General features: G+C 42.1%; 1 protein-coding gene across 1 annotated transcript; it reads left to right on the forward strand.

Moving 5' to 3' along the window:
- Positions 1-423: 423 nt before the first annotated feature.
- LOC306766144 (lanosterol synthase-like) lies at positions 424-19326 on the forward strand (the record flags this gene model as incomplete). Its single annotated transcript, XM_079253758.1, has 22 exons — positions 424-437; positions 1037-1205; positions 1395-1533; positions 1673-1781; positions 3770-3891; positions 5614-5710; positions 5813-5948; positions 6910-7018; positions 8305-8423; positions 9510-9607; positions 9725-9752; positions 9945-10001; positions 10092-10163; positions 10313-10363; positions 10452-10601; positions 13436-13532; positions 13782-13887; positions 18358-18423; positions 18502-18582; positions 18684-18854; positions 18981-19059; positions 19189-19326. The coding sequence occupies 22 exons, from the start codon at positions 424-426 to the stop codon at positions 19324-19326; spliced, it is 2208 nt and encodes a 735-aa protein (XP_079109884.1).
- Between the last annotated feature and the right edge of the window lie 4950 nt (positions 19327-24276).

The following is a 24276-nucleotide window of genomic DNA, read 5'->3' on the forward strand; positions in this document are numbered from 1 at the left end:
TTATATTGCTGAATTATGAACTTGTTTAATAAAAGCTTATTTTTCCTGTAAAACAATAATTTACGCGGATTTGTCATCCGCTGATTTTTGATTAGTTCTCTGAAGGATGCCTGTGTGGTGTTGCTGAAAAGAACAATCTGATTGGACAAACTCATGCGTAGGCCCGCCTCTTTCTCCGCCTGGGCGTCTCGTGATTGGACGGTGGAGTCTCTGCTCATGTCTTTCCATGCACCGACCGAGTCAGACGGCATCGCAATGCCTCTTGGGAAATGATGTTTCTTTTGCATTATTATTGAGCCGAATTACCTTGCTAGCACTACAGTTCCCAACATCCAGCGTGAAAACGGAGGTGTATTGCGGACTTTTGTAAATAATTTCCTTCATACAGTTCAGCGTTCAGATCTTAAGTTTTAAAACGCAGCCATGAGTCAGGGAACGTGAGTATTTTATTTATTTTTTTTAAAGTCTATTCACTAATTTTATTTATTAAACTAATGCCTTCCTAATACAACCAAAATTCAAACAGATTGTTTAATATGCATTTTTATTTTCTCGTGACTGTTTATTATGACTGGAATTTATAAAGTGCACTGAAGTTGGTAAAAAAAAAAAGTTTGATGCTGTGAAAATTTATATATTAGAACTCTTTTAGAATTTAGATAATTAACAATTATCTACTACAATATTAAATTAAAGTATTTTTCATTTCATTTCCGATGGTGGAAAAATAAATTGCATTTTAAGAACTAAACATTATTTAAAAGTAATCTTACAGTGTTTTGAAAGCAATTTATTAAAATCATTCTTACTGCAAATATTTGATTGGTCCAGGGGTGTAATAAAGCACTAAAGTAAGAAAATAAATACTTTAAACTCAGCTGTTATGATCAGAACAAGATTTAATGCAGTTAAAGTGAAAAATACAAAAATATGCAGTTGTCAAAACTGCATAAACTCAACATATATATATATATATATATATATATATATATATATATATATATATATATATACACAATGATCTCTGTCCACTCAGGTCTCTGCGGAGGAGAGGGGGTCCTTACAGGACAGCAGCAGCCACAGATCTGAGCCGCTGGAGGCTGACTAATGTGGAGGGCAGGCAGACGTGGTGCTATGTGGAGCATCAGGACACTCCAGACAGAGAGCAGACCATGTTGGAAGCACATTCTCTCGGACTGGACACTGTAGGCTTCATTTGTTTTCTCCTGGTGGTAAAATCAAACAGTCTTTCTGACTGTAAAATGTTCACTTTTTATCTTTCACTACAAGTTTAAGTTCTTAACAAGCAAATCTACCTGAAACCAATGGACAGACTTGTTAGAAAAACTGAGTGAACTTCTAAAACATGTGATTATTTCTGATTCTCCCCACAGAGTAAGTTTGTGTCCAACTCCCCTGCTGTCCATACGGCTGTGGATGCTGCTTTAAAAGGTATGAACTTTTACAGTCGCCTCCAAGCCGAGGATGGTCACTGGGCGGGGGACTATGGTGGACCTCTCTTCCTGCTTCCAGGTAAATGAAGTTCTTCTGCTTCACACCTGACATGAGCACTATTTTTATGTCCATTCAGACTGAACTTAACAGAGAAGAACTGACACCAATGTTTATGTGTTTCTGTCTTCATTTTACTACCCATGTTTGAACTTCCCAGGTCTCCTCATCACGTGTCATGTGGCTAAGATCCCTCTGCCTGAGGCCTGGAAAAAGGAGATGGTGAGGTACCTGCGCTCGGTTCAGCTGCCAGATGGAGGCTGGGGTCTGTAAGTCACACCTTTCTGTCATGGTCTGTGAGTTTTGTTGTGTTTAAGTTTGTGTGTTGTCCTCTACCGACCTTTGTGGTAGTGCCAGATCCTCATCTTCACCGTTCTGGCACCAATAACTAAGCCACTTTCAAAGTGACTTAAATCCCCTCTTCGTCATTCAGATGCTCTGCTGGATTGTCGTCCCCATCATGTCTACATGACTAAATGCCCTGAATTGCTGCCATGTGATTGGCTGATTAGATATTTGTGTTAACAAGCAGGACAGGTGTGTTTATATTGTTATAACCACTTTTAGCAGGCAGGTCTCAGAGAGTTAAGTCTCTACTTCAGCCTTAGTGGATCATCCTCCTGTTATAGTGGAAGCCAAAATAGTGTGCAGAAGAAGTTTGGGTATGATGTAGAGAGCAGTCTGAAGGGCAGAGATGATGTTCTAGACTTCACATCCCTTTTTTACTTTAACTCCCTCAACACCCTGAAATGACAGCAGCACAGACTGTAATATACATGTGATTATCAGAAAGTAGATGCATGTTAATGTGGATAAATCTGCTCACTGACGTCCTCCTCTCTAAGATGATTCCATGTTCCTGATTTCTCTGAAACTCTAGTTGTAGACATGTTGTTTCACCTCCAGTTTAACACAATGGATACAAATTTTATGTTATTTAGATGCTTCTTTGCACTGGCTTTACCCAGAAAATCAGCAAAAATCCATCCATCCATCTGTCCGTCGGTCCATCCGTCCGTCCGTCTGTCCGTCCGTCCATCCATCTGTCCGTCTATCAATCCATCCGTCCATCAGTCCATCCATACATCTGTCCGTCAGTCCATCCATCCATACATCTGTCTGTCAGTCCATCCATCCATACATCTGTCTGTCAGTCCATCCATCCATACATCTGTCCGTCCGTCCATCCGTCCGTCCGTCTGTCCGTCCGTCCATCCATCTGTCCGTCTATCAATCCATCCGTCCATCAGTCCATCCATCCATGCGTCTGTCCGTCGGTCCATCCATCCAACCGTCCATCCGTCTGTCCATCCATCCGTCCATCTGTCAGTCCATCCATCCATCCATCCATCCATCCATCCATTCGGGTTGTGGAAACAGCAGCCTAAGCAGGGAAGCCCAGACTTTCCTCTCCCCAGCCACATTTGTCAGCTCATCAGGGGGATCCCGAAGCGTTTTCATGCCGGCCAAGAGATATAATCCCTCCAGCGTGTCCTGGGTCTTCCCCGGGGTCTCCTCCCAGAGGGACGTGCCTGGAACACCTCACCAGGGAGGTCCAGGAGGCATCCTGACCAGATGCCCGAGCCACCTCAACTGGTTCCTCTCGATGCGGAGGAGCAGCGGCTCTACTCTGATCTCCTCCCGGATGACCGAGCTCCTCACCCTATCTCTAAGGGAGAGCCCGGCCACCCTGCAGAGGAAACTCATTTCAGCCGCCTGTATACGAGATCTCGTTCTTTTGGTCATGACCCACAGCTCATGACCATAGGTGAGGGTACACAGATGATTAGTAAAACAAGAGCTTCTTGTTCAGCTCTTTCTTCACAGAGTCCAAATTTCTGCAGACCGCACATGGATCCACCTGTCGATCTCAGATTCCAGCCTTCCCTCCTCAACAAGATTCCGACATACTTCAACTCCTTCTCTTGTGGCAGGACTTCCCTCCTGACCCAGAGAACACTTCATCCGGTTCCAGCGAAGGACCATGGTCTAGGATTCTAAGGAAGCTGCTTCATGCTCAGCTTCTGATTGTTCCTGTCAGAGCTGGGGATTATGACCAGATGAAGCCAGCAGAACCACATCATCTGCAAAATGCAGAAACCCAACCTGAGGCCACTAAACCAGATCCCCTCAACACCTCGACTGCACCAAGAAATTCTGTTCATAAGAGTTCTGAAAAGAATCGGCGATAAAGGGCAGCCTTGGCTGTGATCAAGTATGGAGTATTGATCAGTGTGTGTTTGTTCCTCCTCTACAGACATGTTGAAGATAAGTCTACTGTGTTTGGCACGACTCTGAGCTACACCTCACTGAGGATCCTGGGTGTGGATCCGGATGATCCGGATATGGTTCGTGGCAGGAACAACCTCCACAACAAAGGTGGTAATAAGTTCAGTTCAATTCAACTTTATTTGTATAGCGCCACTTCACAGCAATGTTGTCACAGGACACTTTACATTCACATCATTTCAAGCCAATTCATACATATCCTATAATGTCATGACTTCGATCCAATCCCCCATCCTGAGCTGCATGAGGCGACAGTGGGAAGGAAAAAACTTCCCTTTAACAGGAAGAAAACCTTGTGAACTGCTAACAATAAGAATTATGCATATGATGTGATTCAGATAAAAAAAAAAACATGAAAGAAATCTAATCCGCTGCTCACTTTGAAATAAAATAATGACAGCTGAACCAACTGATCATATTTCTGAAGCACTTTGCATCCAATTAAAATTTAGTGCAAAGTGCTTCACATTAAAAGCAAGAAAAATAAAACAAAAAATAAAATATAACCCTTTAAACCCACATATGCCCACAACATGCAACATACGCTTACACATGATCATACATCAACACGCGTGTACGTAAGATTATGTCTGATTGTCCCAGAAGCTAAAACATGGAAAAAAGATGTTATAGACCAAACAAAAATTTAAGAGAATAAAAACGTCAAACATAACAATGAAAATATGGTTAGGTAATGAAATAAACTTAAAATAAAACATGATGAAAAAAATAAAACCCCAAAACAGATTAATCAAAAGTTTTCCTAAACAGGGAAGTTATAAGCTGCCTCCCAGCCGCCTTCAGGTCCTCCAGGGTGTTCTCCTGCAGGCGAGGAGCAGAAACACTAAACCTCCGTATGTCCTGGTCCCCCTTTAGAGATAAACCAGAGACCCCCCGACGACCTGACAGCCAAGGAGGTTCATAAGATAAAAAGAAAAGTCTGATACAACTTTGAGCTGAGACCTTAAAGAGCATTAAAACCCAATAAAAGTATTTCAGATCAACTCGGAAGCAAACAGGAGGTCAGTGGTGTAAGATGAGCTCTCTTTCTGCTCTTCATCAGCAGACGAGCAGCTGACTTCTGGAGATGCTGCAGTGGGTTTATAGTCTTTTTGAGCGTTACAGTAATCTGTTCCACACGTGGTAAAAGCATGGATCAGTGTCTCTGCGTTGGTCTGAGAGAGGAACCGTAGCTCTGGACATGTTTCTGAGGTGAAGGAACCTCGTCATGCTTCTGTTTTCAATGCATGATATGAAATCAAGATTATAATCACAGATAACTCCAAGGTTCTTTACTTCTTCAGAGGGATTAAAGAAAATGATTTTAGTTTTAAAACCAGTTCCTCTCTGTGTGCTTCAGCAGGACCGATGACTAGTTTAGTCCTGGTTGAGCTGAGGTTAACGTCGGCTAAAGAAAACTCAGGAATCAGAATAAAATGGAGTAACTATGACTTGTAATCCCGGTTCTCATGGTGTTTGTACTCTGCAGGAGGGTAACTTTATACCACCCTTTCTTAACAACTCCGCTTTGCTTAAAAGTCTAGCCTGCTTCTTGCCGATGAAGGTTTTTTTTATGGATTTTTATAACTTTAGGCCTGAAAAAGATGTAGATTCAAAAGTAAATAGATTTTATTACTGTACCTTCGTACTGCACTGTACTTTTATTATGAACATTTCTCGTGTCATCCCAGCTTAGACTGATATGAGAAAAAGCATATTTCTGCCAAGCTGTGCTGTGTGTGTGCTACCATGTCCTAGTTTCATGTTGCTGACGGCTGAAATACTGAAGCTCTCCGTGTGGTTGGTTTGCAGGCGGGGCTGTCGGGATTCCATCATGGGGTAAATTCTGGTTGTCTGTTTTAAATGTCTACAGCTGGGAGGGGATGAACACATTACTACCAGAGATGTGGTGAGAACCAGCCATCCATGTTTTCTCTTTCAGCAGAGATGCAATGTGAACATTTTCTCTCTGAGTGCTGAGGAGCAGCTGACGTATTCGTGTCTGTTTCAGGTTGCTCCCCACCTGGATGCCAGCCCACCCCTCTACTCTGTGGTGTCACTGTCGTCAGGTCTACCTTCCCATGAGTTTCTGCTACGCTGTCAGGCTGACAGCAGAGGAAGACCCCCTGGTTCTCAGCCTCAGACAGGTGCAAGACCCACCATGAACCACTGGAGGGCGCCAGGCTCAGTACATTCTCATGACAGAATATCGTTTAGTCCTTTTTATTTTTCTCTTGTCTCTCATCGTTCAATGAAAACTGTGATGTTATGTTGTGTTTGTTTACCTTAAACTGGTATTTTTGTAAAGTAAAACCATTTGAAGTGGATGTGAGACGCTAAACTGGATGGAGTTTATGAATATCACAACATGACAGAGTCCTCCACGTCTAAGGACTTTACTTTCTCTATCAGGGATCAGCAGTGTCGGGCCTCGAGGTGCCCTGCAGGTTGTGGCTGTTTCCCTGCTGCAACGCACCTGATTCTGATAAATGACTCAGTAGCAGACTTGTGCAGAACTTGACAACAAGATGTTAGAGAACCATTTAAATTGATAAAGGTGTGTTGAAGCTGGGAAACATCAGAGACTTGCAGCAGTGTGTCCCTCAACATCTTGAACTGCTTATCTGGGGGTCTGTTTGCCCAAACGCTGCTTTCATCCAGCTGTTCAGCCAGCTTCAGCACCTGTCTGTCCCGCCATAGGCGGCGCAGCTCCATCAGGGCTACGTTTCATCCAACAACAATGTTCTGGCATTCAGAAAAACCATGTGAACATGATCCAGAAGCATCCTCATCATTTCAGGGACAACATAAAGAATATATGGAGGCAAACTGATGTGTGGTCAGATGGATCAAAGGCTGTTTAAAATCCGTTTTCGCCACCAGATTAAAGACAAGCTCATAGGTTTTAACGAAACACCGTCTTTTCTTCAGTTCTGTTGATGAGGAAAATATAATATTAAATTGTCCATGAACAGAATTCTGTTTTAACACTTTTGAACGGTACTATAAGTTTATTACATTAATTAATTAATTGTTTCATTATTAAGTTAATGTCATCATGAGTTTAAATCCTACATTGATGTTTGTTGAACTTCCTTGTTCCTCCAGGAGCTTTATGTGCAGGATTATTCCACCATAAACTGGTCGGCTCAGAGGAACAATGTGGCGGCGTGTGACCTGTACACACCTCACAGCACGCTGCTGACCTTCACCTACAGTATGTACACAGCACGTTGTACACCAGGTCAGGTCAGGTAACTTTAATTATACCTGTAGGTAGACTTGGTTTGCAGTTTGGAGTTGGCTCACCAACACTGAAACACACAACACAATAAATGTGTAATCGCATAAAAACATTGCTGACACGTCAAACATCATCATCACATCTCATTTGAGTGCTTTTAGATCGGATAAAAAACATTGCTGGCGAAAAACAAAACACCACAATCACTATGATGACCAACCAGCTGAACAACAAGAAGGGAACATTCATTCATTCATTCATTCATTCATTTTCCGAACCGCTTATTCCATTCAGGGTGGCGGGGAAGCTGGAGCCTATCCCAGCCGGCTTTGGGCGACAGGCAGGGTACACCCTGGACAGCTCACCAGTCCATCGCAGGGCCACACAGAGAGACGAACAACCACACTCGCACCTAGGGGCAATTTAGAGTGACCAATTAACCTATAAGAAGGGAACAATCAATAATTAATGTTTTACGTTGTTAGTAGTTCTGTTCATACAGTTATATTTTTAAGCTTTCTGAGTAAATTTAAAAGCAATAAGACATGATGTCTTCTTGTCTTCAGACATTCACCAAAACAAAATGCATAAAAAATGTGAATGTGGTTACATGTTGTTTCTATGCAATAACAAAGTTGACATTTGTTTAGTAAAATTAAAAATATATATATATATTTTTTACCATTCTAACAAACTAAAAACTGAAAAGTGGTGAATGTTTAAAAATACTAACCTTCCTTTGCTGTGGCACCTCCAGAGTCGATCTGGTGCGGCCAATCACCTTTGGAAGTCACGTAATAATATACGAGGCACAACTTTTTGCAGATCAAGCAATTGACACATCTAGTTGCCATAAAAAGATGTTTTTTTTATTGCATATGTATGCATGCACCATAAGTTAACCCCTTAAAGCCTGACCAAGAAAAAATGAACAGAAAGTTTGATTTGTTTAATCTAAAGTCTAGCCCTTTAAAAACCATTAAATAATAATCAATAACCAAATTTTTTTTTGTATATTTAACACTTATTACCGTGGGAAATGTCAGAATTATTGTTGTATCGTCTTGTGGCTCCTGGGATCCATCAGGCGGTAGAAGAAGATCCTGTAAAACACAACAAAGTTTTTACCATAAAGTCATGCAAAAGGTCTCAGAAACTGTATCAAATGATAGATTCACCATCATAGGGATAAAAAAAAAAACCATGTTATTATGGAACAAGCAGTGAAAATATCAAACTCTGTTCCTGTTTCCTTTCAGTGGTTTTAAACGTGTATGAAGCTTACCATAGCACCACGCTGAGAGAAAAGGCTGTCCAGGAGCTGTACCAACACATCCAGGCTGACGACAGCTTCACCAAATGTATCAGCATCGGACCGGTAATAAATATTCATTCATTCATCATCCTAATCGCTTAATCCAATGAAGGGTCGCGGGGAAGCTGGAGACTATGCCAGTGGTCTTTGGGATAGGCCAGGGTACTCCCTGACAGCTCACCAGTCCATCGCAGGGCCACACAGAAACAAACAACCACTCACACTCATTCCTAGGGCCAATTTAGAGTAACCAATTAACCTAACATGCATGTCTTTGGATGATGGGAGGAAGCCGGAGAACCTGGAGAGAACATGCAAACTCCACCACCCAAACCTTGCCCCAGCCAAGGATGGAATCGCATAATAAGTACTCACATTTTCAAAAGGAACAGGATAGACTTTATGTGAAAAGGAAACACACTGAAACATTCATTTTTTTTAAGATTTTACATTGAACAAAATGAAGCCATGAAATATACAACATGATGGCCATTACCCCAGTTTGTGAAAGGTCTTCTGCACAGGACTGACCCCAGGTAGCCCTCACCAAGCAGAGAGTAAGGACACATCTTCAGTTGGAGTCCCCTGCTTCATCGGGTGTTTCGGCCTTTTCACATACAATACACCCTCTGCTAAGCCAAGACCACCACAGGCTTGTCAGACCTGGGTGTGTCCTAACTTCTTGGGGCCCACCTGGGGTTATTCTTCTTTATCCATTTCCACTGACTAGCTGTGTCCGATGCTTCTCTGATGGTGTGGCCCAGGGCTTGGCCATGGATCCCCAGCTCCTTAAGCAGATTGAGTGTGGATATTGTGATGAAGCCGCAGCAGCCCACGTCCACGGGGCAAACTGTTGTTTTCCAGCCTGGCTGTTCAGCCTCTGCCTTCAAGTCTGAGTAGCTCATCAACTTCCTCTTGTAGGCCTCGACCATGGTGTCTTCCCATTGTTCTTTTAGCTCAATGAAGTCGCGCAAGTTGTTGGACCAAAGTACCATGTCTGTTTTCAAGGAGGTATTGTGAGTTGCTAGACTAAATATATGCGCATCTCTCTGTCCTGTGAAAATACATGGTTCACTTCTATGACTTCATGTATCTTGTTTTCATAAATCACTTCTACTGAACATTTCAACTTTCTGCTTCCCTCCTCAGATCTCTAAGACAATCAATATGCTGGTTCGTTGGTACATAGATGGTCCCTCCTCTCCAGACTTTCAGGAGCATGTGTCCAGGATCCCAGACTACCTCTGGTCCGTCCATCATCATTAACCAAACCAAACACACTCATGTAGCAGCAATGAAATAAATTCAGCCAGATACCAAGAAAAAGATAAACTGTCATTCTGACTGAGTTCTCTGTGTTGCAGGTTGGGATTGGACGGCATGAAAATGCAGGTGAAAATTTAGCTTTCTTCTATTTTTTGCTCATTATGAAGGATTAAAGTGCTCAGACATGCATAAAATGATGACTGCAATCTAACTGAGCCCTAATTTAATCAGACTTCTTTAATGATACCCATTCATTTGATCTGGAATCAGTAAAATCACAGTTTTAGACAAGTTTCTTGTCATTTCTCTTCCACGCAGGGAACAAATGGATCTCAGCTGTGGGACACTTGTTTTGCTGTTCAGGCTTTTCTTGAGGTAAAACTTTCTGCCAGACTTTGAGTGTTTTAAGTGAAAGTTTGCAACAACATGTCATACTGAGTGAAGAAGTGTGTGGGGGTCTTACAGGCAGGAGCCCAAAACGAGCCCAAACTGGCAGAGTGTCTTAGTGAAGCGCATCACTTTCTCACCATCACACAGGTACATTAAACAGCATCTCAGCCACCAGTGGAAACAAACACTACACTTGATAGTCTCTTTACGGCAGCACTGACGGCATTCAGATGAACCAAAGATCACAACTGTGACATGAATGTCTGCTTCTCCCATACATGTTTAATGATGTCCAGATACGTGAGAATCCTCCTGAATACCAGAAATACTACAGACACATGAGCAAGGTACGGCTAATATCACGTAATACCAACACTTTGTTTTTAAATTCCCTCCAAAAACAGATCCATGTATGTGTGTGTGCATGTTTGTCAGGGAGGATTCCCCTTCAGTACTCGTGACTGTGGTTGGATAGTGTCTGACTGCACAGCAGAGGGTCTGAAGTCTCTGATGCTGCTGGAGGAGTTCTGTCCCTCCATCAGGGAGCCCGTCTCCACCGAGCGTCTGTATGATGCCGTCAATGTGGTGAGTGCAAAGGAAATCCTTTTCTATGCTTTTTGTTTTTGGATCATTTTGCTTTGAAAAGTCAATAAGACATAACGATTAAAAGGCGTGTGTGTGTGTGTACATGGTTACGTACAGAATCCATGTTAAACTCTTTTATCTCCTCACACCCAAACTGTTGCATCTTACTTAGAAAAATCAATTGACTACAGTTTTACAGAAAACATCTTAAATCTGAACTGCAACCTAGAAAAGCGAGTAAATTCCATCTTTACATTGCATCCCAGGTATGTTTGAAAAAGGATTTTAAGATTTTACCATTGGCTTTGTCGCCTCCCACCAGACCCGGCATCATGTGTGGGCAGAGGCGGGCCGTGCCCACCCATGGAGTCAGTTGTGCCCACCCTGAACTAAAACCAAAGTTTTGTTTTAATTATTTGGATTTTTTATTTTTGGAGTTTCCATCTTTTCTGAAACCTATCCATCCTCATTTGTCAATCAAACAATCCAATCAAAGAACAAAGACGACGTGTTGGTCGATTACAGACAGACGGGGCGGGTCAGTAGGTCAAATGAATATGCTCCAGGTCCAGTTGCCTTTTTGCTGATTTGGTCGATGTAGGGGCTTTCGCACAGAGTGAATTAAACTACATACTTTCACATTAGACTCCAAAAGTCTCCAATATCACAAGAAAAAGCCGGCACATTTGTCGATAGTCCCTTTTTTTTTGTTTTTAAAATAAAGACTCTAGATGGGTCAGGCTAATCAGAGCTACTGTTGCTAACTGGTAAGCCTGGATAAATGCAGAGGATTGCGTCCGGAAGGGAATCTGGCATAAAACATGAGCCAGTTCACCCGAGCGATGATTCGCTGTGGCGCAGAAGGACGAACCCAAAGGGAAACAACAACAACTGTTAGCACAACGCTCCTGTGTGGATTGGTTTCCACCTTTCAAAAATTAAAATAAGCCCCAATCCAGGTGGGTGGGGGGTTCACAGTGGTACGTTTCATGCGAGTGTTTTCAGGAGTGATCGTGTAATGAATTATTCAAACTACCCTTTAATGCATGAATTACCAAAAAAAAAAAACCAATGCAACATTTTTTAAACACAGTATTTTACCTCTGCAGACATATGCAATGATACTTTTTGTTTATTAGTGATATTTAGAACTGATCATGATGATTTAATTTATTGTATTCTATAAAATATTCTAAAATAATATATAATCATAATTATATAATGTAAATCTTCTATAAAATATAACTGCATCATTTTCTTTTCCTATTTATCGTAAAGACAAACTTGTGTAATTACGTTACGTTCAATTATATCATCTATTTATTTATTCTCCAGGGAGTGGAAACGTATTGGATTAATCATTAACCACCACTGAAGTGGTTTATTTAAAAAAATACCATCCTCATTCATGAATCTGCAAGAATAAAACTTGTAAATATGTGTCCTATGACCACTATGTATGAAAGGGTTAAAGATTGCTTTATTAGCAATGAAAACATTCTTTGTTGTGCAACATTTATGGATATAAAGTGTTGCTAATTAGGCAACATAAAGCTGTGATAACATGGATCTCTACTAATATATGAGGAAAATAAATAATAAAGTGCCATATGCAAAATACTTAGCTACTTAGCTACATGTTAAAGTCCAACCCGGATATATGATGATATGAATTCAGTGATATGAAATGTTAATACTGTAGGAGTGGCCACAGAGCCACTGTTTATCCTGAGGAATATGAAATGTAGGTTAAAAACCTATGACCCCCTGAATAATTGTACCCCCACACTTCTACTTTGTTCCTACAGCTGGGTCTGCCTCTCATCCTATTATTTATCTAACTTGTACAAACTTATGAGCCTGTTAGAAAACTGACATCCTCCAGTAAAGGACGTTTAGTTTCCCAGAGACTCAACTGGAGACCAGGGGGGACGAAACTTTTGCTGTCAAAGCTGGTAAACCCTCACAGGAGGACTTTTGCATATTAACTCAGTGATGCTTCCCCTGTTGATGGCTTGTTTAGCATCCGTCTTGCAGCAGATATGATGGCTCATTCGTAGATAATGAAACAGTTATTTCAGTAAAGTGATTTGACACCCATAGAAACAGGTTTCAGTGATTTATTAAAACTTTTCCGTCAACGATTGTTGATTTTGTTACATACTGAACCGTTAACCAGGACAGAGGAAATGTTGCTTTCACAAACAAGACTGGAATTTTTTATCATTGTGTTACATCCAGATTGCTTTTAATCACACTTTTATCATTTTAAAATGAGGAAAACGGAGCAATCCATGGCCATTTTTAGTCTCATCTTCATAACGCACCTTTTGCAATAGAGCTGGACTGCAGATACGCAGTTATTATGTTGTTATTATGTTGTACTGCTGAAATAAAACACAAACCTCCGAGATCACCGCATGGTGATAGCATTAAGTAAATGTCCTAGAATTCATTCGTCATTTTTCATTCCTGCTTTAGGCTATCTACGTTCCACCTTGGACAGAACACCAGTCTATCACAGAGACAAACCAAATGTTCTTATGCTCATTATTTTGATTGTTGAGCCCGTTGGTGGATAAGCCTGTTATATTCTGACTGTGTTTGCTGTTCCTTGGCAACAGAAAGCTGAAACTTCAGGTGACATCAACCTGTGTGCAGCGTTTAAGAATAAAGTCAGTAAATTCTAAATAAATGATTAAATGACAGATATAAGTTAAGTTAAGGTTAAACAGATGCTTCAGACAACAGAGCTGTTTCAGCCTCCTGTTATGTTCTGTTGTCAGTTTGCAGCATTTTCACGGTGTCTGCATGTTTCTGTCGTATCTTTGCAGCTGCTGAGCATGAGAAACCCAGACGGTGGGTTTGCCACATATGAAACTAAGAGAGGAGGGAGACTCCTGGAGCTGCTCAACCCCTCTGAGGTGTTTGGTAGGTCTGATCATAGCATGAAACCTCCAATCAACAGAATGGAATAAAAAGTTGTTGCTGGCCACTGCTGATGTTGCCAGGACCTTGACTTACCTGTGGTGTTGATGTTAAATCAGAAAACAACCAAACTTCAGAAGGATGGAAAACATTTAGGACCTCACCAGCATCCGTAGGGAGTAAAACGAGGATCCAGTGTGTGTTGTAAAGTCTTGTGTTCGTTTCTCCACTGTGTTCTTTCTCTGTCTGTAGGTGACATAATGATAGATTATACATATGTGGAGTGTACCTCTGCAGTAGTACAGGCTCTGAGACACTTCCAGAAAAACTACCCACATCACCGTGCCAAGGAGATAAGGTACTGAACAACCCATATTTCCTTTTATGACTTAGAAATATTTTAACTGAACTTTGAACTTTCTGTCATAACATTTTGGAGAGAGAAAAACTGCTGATGCGATGATGAATTTAAGCCACATTCGACCCATGCGTGGCGTCATTATTAGACTCTTTGTGTGCAGCAATGAGTGTAATTACTGAGTATAGATGTAAACGTTGCAGTGACACGTGTGTAATCCTTCACAGTGGATTATGTCAACGGGTTCAGGATCAGGATGGGGAGAGTTTTTAGGGACCACAAAGATTTCCTGGCCTAAGATGATGAACGGCTGATAAGCAGATTTAGATTCCCAAAAGCTGTTCTCTTACATCTATGTACTGAACGGGGTCACAAAACCTACTTTTATTTGTCTCCTCTGCTGGTTATCGGTCCCTTCATCCATGGACCTGTACCTCCTGTCAGTAGGGGAGAGGAAAGATTTGGGCGATTTCTGGCACTTGATAAGGGGCTTATGTCGGCATATGTTGACAATAAACTGCATTTTATTGACAATTTTTTAAAACATTTTTTGGGAATACAAGCATCTTTTTAAGGCAAATGGTTGATATATCTGAACAAGTGAGGGGTGGAATTGGTCACCTCCAACCTATTTCATGTCCTGCGTCATCCCGCTGTGCTCGGTGCCAAGACTGAGATACAGGAGGCGTTATCTAACAGAGTAGACCAAACAAAACCCAGTGAGAACCCAGAGCATGAGCTGCATTTCCCCCCACCCAGAGAGAGCCCCAAAAAGGAAGGACATGGACCAGGACAAGAGGAAGGATCTTAATTTGTCCCCAACCCCCTCAACTGCACCAAGGACCAGGACGGTGGACCTTCACCCTATAAAACTACCAACAGGTCATCGCCATTCTCCCTTTCCCCTTCTCCCCCCCTCGCCTAAAATTCACCAAGCATATGATGGAGCTCGACCCCCCAGACCAATATGTTTTTGTCTCCCATAAACCCCCCACCAGAGCAGCCAGAGGTATGGCACTCAGCCCCTCCTGCTTAACCACACCGGCTGCATTTCCGTCTCTGCAGTCAGCTGTGTGAGGTGTGAAGGGTCCAGGCTGCGTGGACAACAACAGTCATGATTTTTCTTTTTATTAGAAGGTTGAAAAATCCCTGTACTGTTAGGAAACAGAAGTAGAAATGTAGTTCTGCTCAAACGTGGAGAGCTGTTTTCTAAAAGGCCTCCAAGTAAAGTTAACGTACCCTGTGGGCTGCAGCGTGCCCATAAACACAGGCAAGCAGCTCTAAACCCATCAGCTTTGCTTTATTCAATGTCAGGTCTTCAGCAAGCAAAACATTTTAATAAATGATTTTATTACCAAGCACAGACTTGATTTTAGGTTTTTAACTGAAACTCGGTTAGACCAAAGTAACAGAGCAGCTGTTCTTATCGAGTCAATCCCTCCCAACTTCAGTTTTATCAGTGAGGTCAGAGCGAACAGGAGAGGGGGGGTGGCTCTCCAGCCGAAGGCCTCATGCAGAGTCATGTTTCTAAACATTTATAGCCCCCTGGAGACAGAGCAGCATTTTGTGATGATTTAAGTGAACCGCGCCGTCTATGATCTGCGTTGATTTGGAGCGTATGTTTACTGTCAGGCCTCAGGACAAAGGAGCTTCAGACCTGAGTAAGAGTCTGGACAGCTTTGGGTTGACTCAGCATATAACAGAGCAAACACACATTAAAGGACACACTCTAGATTTGCAGATTTCAAAGGGTTTGGACATTCCCAAGGTTTATGTGAGTAATGTGGGCCTGTCTGACCAATAATGTGTTTTCTTTGAGAGTAACATCCCTGTTCACAAACATGTTTCAATGGAGGCGATCACAAAACGGTGTATAACTGAAAACACGAGTGAGACGTTTAACCAGGTCTTTTTGTTAACGCCTTCCCTGTCAGAGGGTTCAGTCAATGAGCTTGTCACTAGTTTAAAGGAAAAAAATGTCAGATGTTACGGATGCTATTGCTCCCACTAAGGCGAAGGTATTCTCTGGAAGGAAAAAAGTCTCCATGGAGAAATTCCACACTGGTAAATAAATTAGAAAGCACGTTGGACAGCCCAGCACAGATGGAGACAAAAAAATCCACGGGTATGTAATGGCTTGAATGAAGAGAAAATGCATTCCTATAATTTACATCTGAGAAATGCAAAAAGTCCTATTTCTCTGACATTATTACCAGAAGCTGCCATCATGCTTGGGTCTTCTTCGCTACAGTGGACAGGTTAACAAACCTTCCTGTGTTGGTAGCACCTCAACTTTATTCCACCAAGACCTGCAATAAGTTTCCTAAATTCTTCAGACAAAATCCACAATATCAGACAAGCTGTTTAAACATCATGACACATTTTTATCTCATTAACAGTAAAGATCTGGGGGTATCTTACGTCAGCTAAACTCCTCCTCTTGCTGTCTGAACATCCTGCCAACAAGTTTTTTTCAAAAAGGTCTCAAAGATCATGGAGCCTGATCTGTTATAGATTGTGTACTTATCTTTAACTTGACAACATCTTTTATGTCTTCCAGTCTGGTTTTAGTCACCACCAAAGCACTGACACTGCTCTGAACAGTTATTAATGACAGATGTTTGCATACAGATGAAGGAAAAATGTCTTTTACTGGACCTCGGTACTTCATTTGATCCAGTTGACCACAATATATTACTGCAATGACTGGACAGCTGGGTGGGTCTCTGGCACTGTACTAAACTGGTTCAAAAAGTACTTAGAGAACAGGAAGAACTTTGTGTCAATAGGTAATTTTACATCTGAGTAGACAAGGATGATATATGGAGTTCCACAAGGTTCCATCCTGGGGTGTCTTTTGTTTAACATCTAAATGCTCCCACTGGCGCAGGTCATACAGAAGAACAGCATTAGTTACCACAGCTATGCAGATGAAACGCAGATTTATATTGCAATCTCACGAGATGACTGATGACCAGTGCAGGATTTTGGTAAATATATCAAGGAGATTAATGACTAGATCTACCTAAAATTTCTTCAGCAAAAACTAAACTAAAGTGATCGTCTTTGGAGCCAAAGAGAAACAATTAAAGGTCACCACAGAGCTTCATTCTGTACACCTAAAAACCACCTACCAGGCAAGAAATCTGGGTCTAGTGATGGACTCAGACTTACATTTTGAAAAACACATTAAGAGAAAAGTCCGCTTACTTTCCCTTGAAGATAATATGAAGGTAAAAGAACTGATGTCCCAGCAGGACCTGGAAAAACTAGTCCTAGTCATGGAGAGGTGGCATTCAGCTTCTATGCTCCACATGTCTGGAACAAACTCCCAGAAAGCCTCAGATCAGCTGGAACATGTAGGTTAAAGACCCTCCTGTTCTCAGTGGCGTTTCACTGGTTTTTATTCAAAGCTATTTTAAGGTTATTTTAAGTACAAACCTGCATGTTTATTTAAAGCTGGAAATGATCATTTTAAGTCTTAATTTAATGTTATTTTCTTTTCCTTGCTTTCTTGTTTTAATTTTAAATGACATCTTTCATTTTTAATGTTTTGAAGTCTCTATAAAGCTCTTTGAATCACCGTGTTGTTGAACTGGGCTGAACAAATAAACTTGCCCAGCTGACCACAACACTTCCTGTTATTTTTCACCTCTACTGTTGCCATCACACAAAATATTTTTCGATTCTTCACCTCAGTGACCAACACATTGATGTCTGCCTTGGTGAAAGTGCATTTCCTTGTTCTCCATCGTTGTCATTGTAAACCATGAAATAACATTGATCAGTTGCTCATTTAAATACACATTTCTATTCGTGAGGGGTTTTGCGTCGACCATTTATGGCTGAATGCGGGTGTGTAGAGGACGGAACACAAGATGGAATCTTGTACACCAATGTTGAGGGCAGGTGTGATTTAGAAAGAGGAAATTGCATGTGGGAGTGCGTGTGCATGGTTTTATAAATCTGGATTCTTTTTGGCATATGCCATTTCCAGCTTTTGGGTATAAAAAGTATAAGAATACTTTTAGTAGAGATCCTAGGCAATGTTTTATAAATGAGATCCCAGGACTGTAGAGCAGCTGGAATCCTGCATCAAACCAGAATGGGACAACATTCCTCTCCCAAAATTCCAGCAGCTGCTCTCCTCACTTCCCAGGTGTTTCCAGATGTTAGAAGAAGAGGAGATACTAACGATGCTAAACATCATCCTGGAGCTACATTTTACAGACGTGTTGCTGCATCAGATTCACAATCAGCTCAGATTTTCCAAGAAATGAGAAAATGTTTTAACATCTGAGATGATGTTAATGTTCTACTGGGAATAAGATGTAGCTTGATGAGATTTACAAACTGTTATATTCTGATTTTATTTCTATTTTAGACACAATCTATGTTTTAAGAATTAGGGTTGTATATCATTTCTGGTAACTGTTGAGGTTAAAGAGGAAACTTTTGTTTCTTCTTCAGGTCCACTCTAAGAGACGGTCTGCAGTACTGCAGAAAGATGCAGAGACCTGATGGATCCTGGGAAGGGTGGGTGTACACTTGATGTTTTACCAGCTGAAGCCGAACAAACAGCTCATGCTGAGTCTTCTTGTTACTTGTGCTCAGCTCCTGGGGAGTGTGTTTCACATATGGAACCTGGTTTGGCCTGGAAGCGTTTGCCTGCATGGGCCACATCTACAGCAAGGAGTAAGTTGAACAAAGATAAAGTATAAAAAAAAAGCTCTGAGAACACTTGATGCTTCTGAGCAGGAGAAATGAGATGACATGGCTGTGTTCTTTGTGATCAGGGATGTGTGTGAGGAGGTTCAGAAAGCTTGCCAGTTCCTGCTGGACCATCAGATGTCGGACGGCGGATGGGGGGAGGACTTTGAGTCGTGTGAGCAACGTCGCTACATGCAGAGCAGCACTGCTCAGATCCACAACACCTGCTGGGCTTTGTTGGGACTCATGGCTGTGAGGTGAAGCATAACTCAGACTGGGTTTAACTCTGCATTCAGACACATGAAGGACTATTGGTCAGACTTTGATTATGGCGTTTGGTCAGAATGAAGTGTTGCCATCCATCGTCTCTTGTGTTTAAACAGACATCCCAACAAGCAGGCCATTGAGAGAGGCGTTCGACTCCTGATTGATAAGCAGCAGCCCAATGGAGACTGGCCCCAGGTGAATCTGCATGTTACATCCCATAAACTCACATCATACTGGTTTTACTCTGCCATGAATCCAAACAATGACATGATACAACCATTATGTGAAATTAATAGTAGATTTATGTGTTTTCCTCCTATCCAGGAGAACATTGCAGGTGTGTTCAACAAGAGCTGTGCAATTAGCTACACCTCCTACAGAAACGTCTTCCCAGTCTGGACTCTGGGTCGCTTCACCCAGCTTTACCCCAGCAGTCCGCTGGCTGGGAAGGTGAAGCTGTGACAACCTTCAGGGAAAACTCCGACTATAATCCAGAATGAGAGGACAAAATGTCTTCAGATAAAGCAGACATGGACAGCATAGTTTATGGTTCAGACAATGTGAAACAAGGACACATCAGCTGTTTCAAAGAATGAATCCACCAGATAGTATTTTATTCTGTGTTATCACTATTTTTCATTTGAATGGGTCTCAGTTGATGTATTCATCGTTCTTTAATAGCTCAATTTTTTAACAATTACAACTTTAGTAATGTTACATTTGTTCTTTATTTGTCTTAAAACGACATGACACACTTAATATAAATATTGTTGGCAAATGGGAAGAAAAAGAGGAGGGTTTCGTATTGAACGTTGTGGGACCCCAAAGAAAGGTAAAATGGATCCACAGACCTGTTGGGCTGGGTTATAAATTCATAAAGGTGTGTCATAAAAAAATCTCATTATGTACGTGGTATAATATACAGTAAGGATTTCAAACAGGGACACTGTCATGTTCAAAGATTTTCTTAAGGAAGTAGAAGCTCTGATGATGCAAAGAACCACTCCTCAAACTGGGTCAGTTTGAGGAGAGGTTCCATGTAAACACCTTACTCGGGAGGCGTTCAGGTGGCATCCTTACCAAATATTCGAGCCACCTCAGCTGGCTTCCCTCGATGCGGATCTACAGGCTGTATATAAAAAAAATAGGCAGAGCCTCCATAATATTACCCATAGGTTTCTGTAGAGCTGAATTGAAGCTCGTGGGCAGTTCCTACCATCGACATCTTGGCAATGTCACGTGTGTCATCTCTGTAATGGAAAACACGAAATGGGGCAAAGAGGTGGAGCTGAGACAGGGGTTGTGAGTGTGTCGTGGATGACTGACATCTAGCGATCTCCGACCTGCCAGTAGCTACGAACTATCCAAGCTAACCTGGAGCTAGCAGGAGCTAACCAGCTGAAGGAGGTAAGCGGGCCAAAGCTAAGTCACACCATTAACTGGCTAAAAACCACAGTTGTTCTGCATTCCTCCTTCTTGAAGTGGGAGATCGGGTATCTGTCAGTCAAAAGGACATGCCCCTAAAAAATGCTAAATTTTGAAATGCAATTTCTTCTAAACAGAGGACTTGTAAAAAAAAAATTCTCTCTCTCTCTCTCTCTCTCTACGGTTGCTATGACGGTAAACCTGACCAATTACACCTGAAATGGTTTTTTGTACCATGCTGTAAACATGTTTGTTTCTGCTTTGAAGTTGGCCTTTTTAACTTGGACGTCTATGTGGATTTGCTCTGTTTTGGAGCCAGCCTCTCGCAAATAAGGGGGGGAACTGCGATTTTTGTCATTTCAGGTGTAATAGGTGTCACTTTTAGCTACAGGAGGCTGCAGCTCAGGCTCTACTCTAAACCCTTCCCAGGCGACCAAACTTCTCACCGTATCTCTGAGGGAGAGCCCGGCCACCCTGTGGAGGAAACTTATTTCAGCCACCTCTATATGTGATCTCATTCTTTCGGTCACAACCCGATCTATGACCATAGATGAGGATAGGAACATAGATCAGCTAGTAAAGTGAGAGCTTTGTTTTCTGGCTCAGCTCCTCTTCACCATGACAGACTGGCGGAGAGTCCGCATTACTGCAGATGCTGCACGGATCCGCCTGTCGATATCATGCTCCATCCTTTCCATGCTTGTGAACAAGACCCTGAGATATTTGAACTCCTCCACTTGAGGAAGGACTTCACTCCCAACCCGGAGAGGGCAATCCACCCTATTCCGGCTGAGGACCATGGTCTCAAATTTAGAGGTGCTGATTCTCATCCCAGCCGCTTCACACTCGGCGAATTGCTCAAGAGAGAGCTGGAAATCATGGCCACATGAAGCCAGCCGAAACACATCATCTGCAAAAAGCAAATACCCAGTCCTGAGCCCACCAGACCAGATCCCTTCAACACCTCAGCTGTGCGTAGAAATTCTGTTCATAAAAGTTATGAACAGAATATGTGATAAAGGGCAGCCTTGGCAGAGTCTAACCCTCACTGAAAACTAATCCAATTTACTGCCAGCTATGACACTTGGGACTGGACAGCTCGTACAAGGGGGTCTGATACCCCATACTTCTGGAGTATCTCCACAGGAGCCCCCAGGGGACATGGTCAAATGCCTTTCCAAGTCCACAAAACACATCTAGACTGTTTGGACAAACTCCATTGCCCCTTCCAAGACCCCAAAGAGGGTACAGAGCTGGTCCACTGTTCCGCGACCAGGACAAAAAATGCACTGCTCCTCCTTAATCTGAGATTTGACTTTCTAATGGACCCTCCTCTCCAGTATCTCTCAATAGACCTTATCCGGGAGGCTGAGGAGTGTGATCTCTCTGTATTTGGAGCACACCCCCTGGTCCTTCTTGAAAAGAGGAACCACCACACCAGTCTGCCAGTCCAGAGGCACTGTCCTCAATGTCCATGCGATGCTGCAGAGGCGTATCACCCAGGATTGCCTCACAGTGTCCAGAGCCTTAAGAAACTCCAAGTGGATCTCATTCACCCCTGGGGCCTTGCCACCAAGGGGCTTTTAACCACCTCAGTGACCTCATTCCCAGAAAAAGGAGAGTCCACTCCTGAGTACCCCAGCTCTGCTTCGTCATCTGGACAATCCTTGACGAGCACAGGCATCCAACAACAAAACAGCACTTGAGTTCAGAAAGGGGGGGACCATTCCTCCCAATCACTCCCTTCCAGGTTTAACTGTCATTACCCACGTGAGCATTGAAGTCCCTCAGCAGAACAAGAGAATCCCCAGAGGGAGCCCCCTCCAGCACTCCCTCCAAGGACTCCAGAAAGGGTGGGTACTCTGAACTGCTGTTAAGTGCATAAGCACAAACAATAGACAGGGCCCATCCAAAGCTGGAGAGAAGCTACCTTTTTGTCCACTGGGGTAAACCCCAATGTAAAGTCACCAAGTCAGGGGGCAATGAGAATGCCCAATCCCGCTTGACGCCTCTCATCGGAAGAAACTTCAGAGTAGAAGAAGATCCAGCTGTTAAGGGCCATGTGTCGAGGTGAGTCGAACTATGTCTAACCAGAACCGCTGAACCTCATGCACAACCTCAGGCTCCTTCCCCACCAGAGAGGTGACATTTCACATCCCTAGAACTAGTTTTTGCACCCGAGGATTGGACCCCTTGATCCCTACGGCCCCTCTCATAGGTGGTGAGCCCACAAGAGGTAGGGCCCATGTAACCCTTTCGGGCAGAGCAGAACCAGGCCACATGGGCAAAGGCCCAGTCACCAGATGCTCGCCCTTGTGCCTCACCCCAAGGCCTGGCTCCAGGGGGAACCCTGGTGACCTGCTTCTGTGCAAGAAAACAATTATCCCCGTGGTCATCGTCGTCATAGGAGTATTGAAGCTACTGTTTTAATTTAATTTTAAATTGAGACAATTTTCTTTCTATTTTACTGTGCAGGGGACTTCGGCACCAAACTACTGAAAAAAAAAACTATGCATTAAAAGTAGTTATTTGTTCATGCAATAAATGAAGTACTATGTCCAGTGCCACACGTTGAGTTCTTGATTGAATAAAATTGTCTTATTTAAATTTCATAGCTTTCATTCAATTACTCAGACTTTCATTCAATCATTTCTGACAGTTCAATTCAATTCAGCTTTATTTGTATAGCGCCACATTACAATGTCATCTCAGGGCACTTTACAGACACATCAATGGCACTATCCTCAAGAAAGGCGAATAAAAAAAACACATAAATGAAAAACATTACAATTTTTCTCAGAAAAGACATCCCAGAAAATTCATCCCGGTCAGATGAGCTACATCTCAGACTCTTAAATTTTTGGCAAGAAAATTTTAAAAAGATGGACAAATGATTGCTCGCTTGAAAGGGTTGCTGAGAAAAAAGCTCTTCACTTCACTTCACTCTTCACACAAAAAACATGCCAACATGGCTTAACTTTACAAAGTTGCATTACCATACAGAACTGATGGATAAAATGAGACTGGAATCTCCCACACTGCTCTTCTTTCCATATGTATGAACATGAACCTGACAAGGGAGCATCCCACCACTCTTACGTTTTTTTCTGAAATTTATATTTTTACATGGTATGAAAGAAAATCAAGCCCAAGATGTGTTTACAGAATTCTAATCTGAAGAGATTAAAAGTGTAGAAAAATAGTCACTCTGACCTTTTCCGCAGCAGATCATACAGTAAACACGTGGATAAACCATATCTAAAACTGTTTTAGCCTGACGTGTCCTCATTGAGCATTAAAAGGTTCATTTCAGAAAGTTAAGTTAAAAGTAGAGTAAAATAACTTTATAGTGAGTATATATTAAGGGAGAGATGTATGAATATATGATTGATAATTTGACTTTGTTCAGACTGCTGTTAGTGCAGAAGGAAGCCCTTTCATGAAAGTGATGTCCTTATTTGCATTCCTGTGAGATTAGCCGCTGATCTTTTCCCTCCACCTCTCACATTTACTTTGGCACACAAGTCAGAAAATCTTCATTCATAAAGCTCAACTCTGGATTCATCAGACGGAGCAATGACCGAGGGAATGTGAGTATCTTATTTCTTCTCTGGCATTTTTTTTCTTTTAGCTCCAACAACCTTAATTAAAACAGTTTAAAAACAATTCACCTTAAACAAGAAACACCTGTTTTCACACTATATTATGTATTGTTTAGTTAAATTTTTGATTATACAGTCATTTCTGTACAAACAATTAGGAAATTTAGATTAGTTTTGGCTATACGATGGAGTGGCGACCTGTCCAGGGTGTACCCTACCTCTCACCTGAAGGCTGGAATCGGCTCCAGCTTCCCTGCGACCCTTACGTGGACTAAGTGGTTTCAGAAAATGAATGAAAGAAAATTAGTTTTGAATTTATTAAAATCAAGCAACATTCATTTTAATTTATCAACGGCACAAAATACATTTCTGAGTGAAAGGAAAA

Source organism: Telmatherina bonti (assembly GCF_933228915.1).
Source record: "Telmatherina bonti genome assembly, chromosome: 15".
Taxonomy (NCBI): domain Eukaryota; kingdom Metazoa; phylum Chordata; class Actinopteri; order Atheriniformes; family Telmatherinidae; genus Telmatherina; species Telmatherina bonti.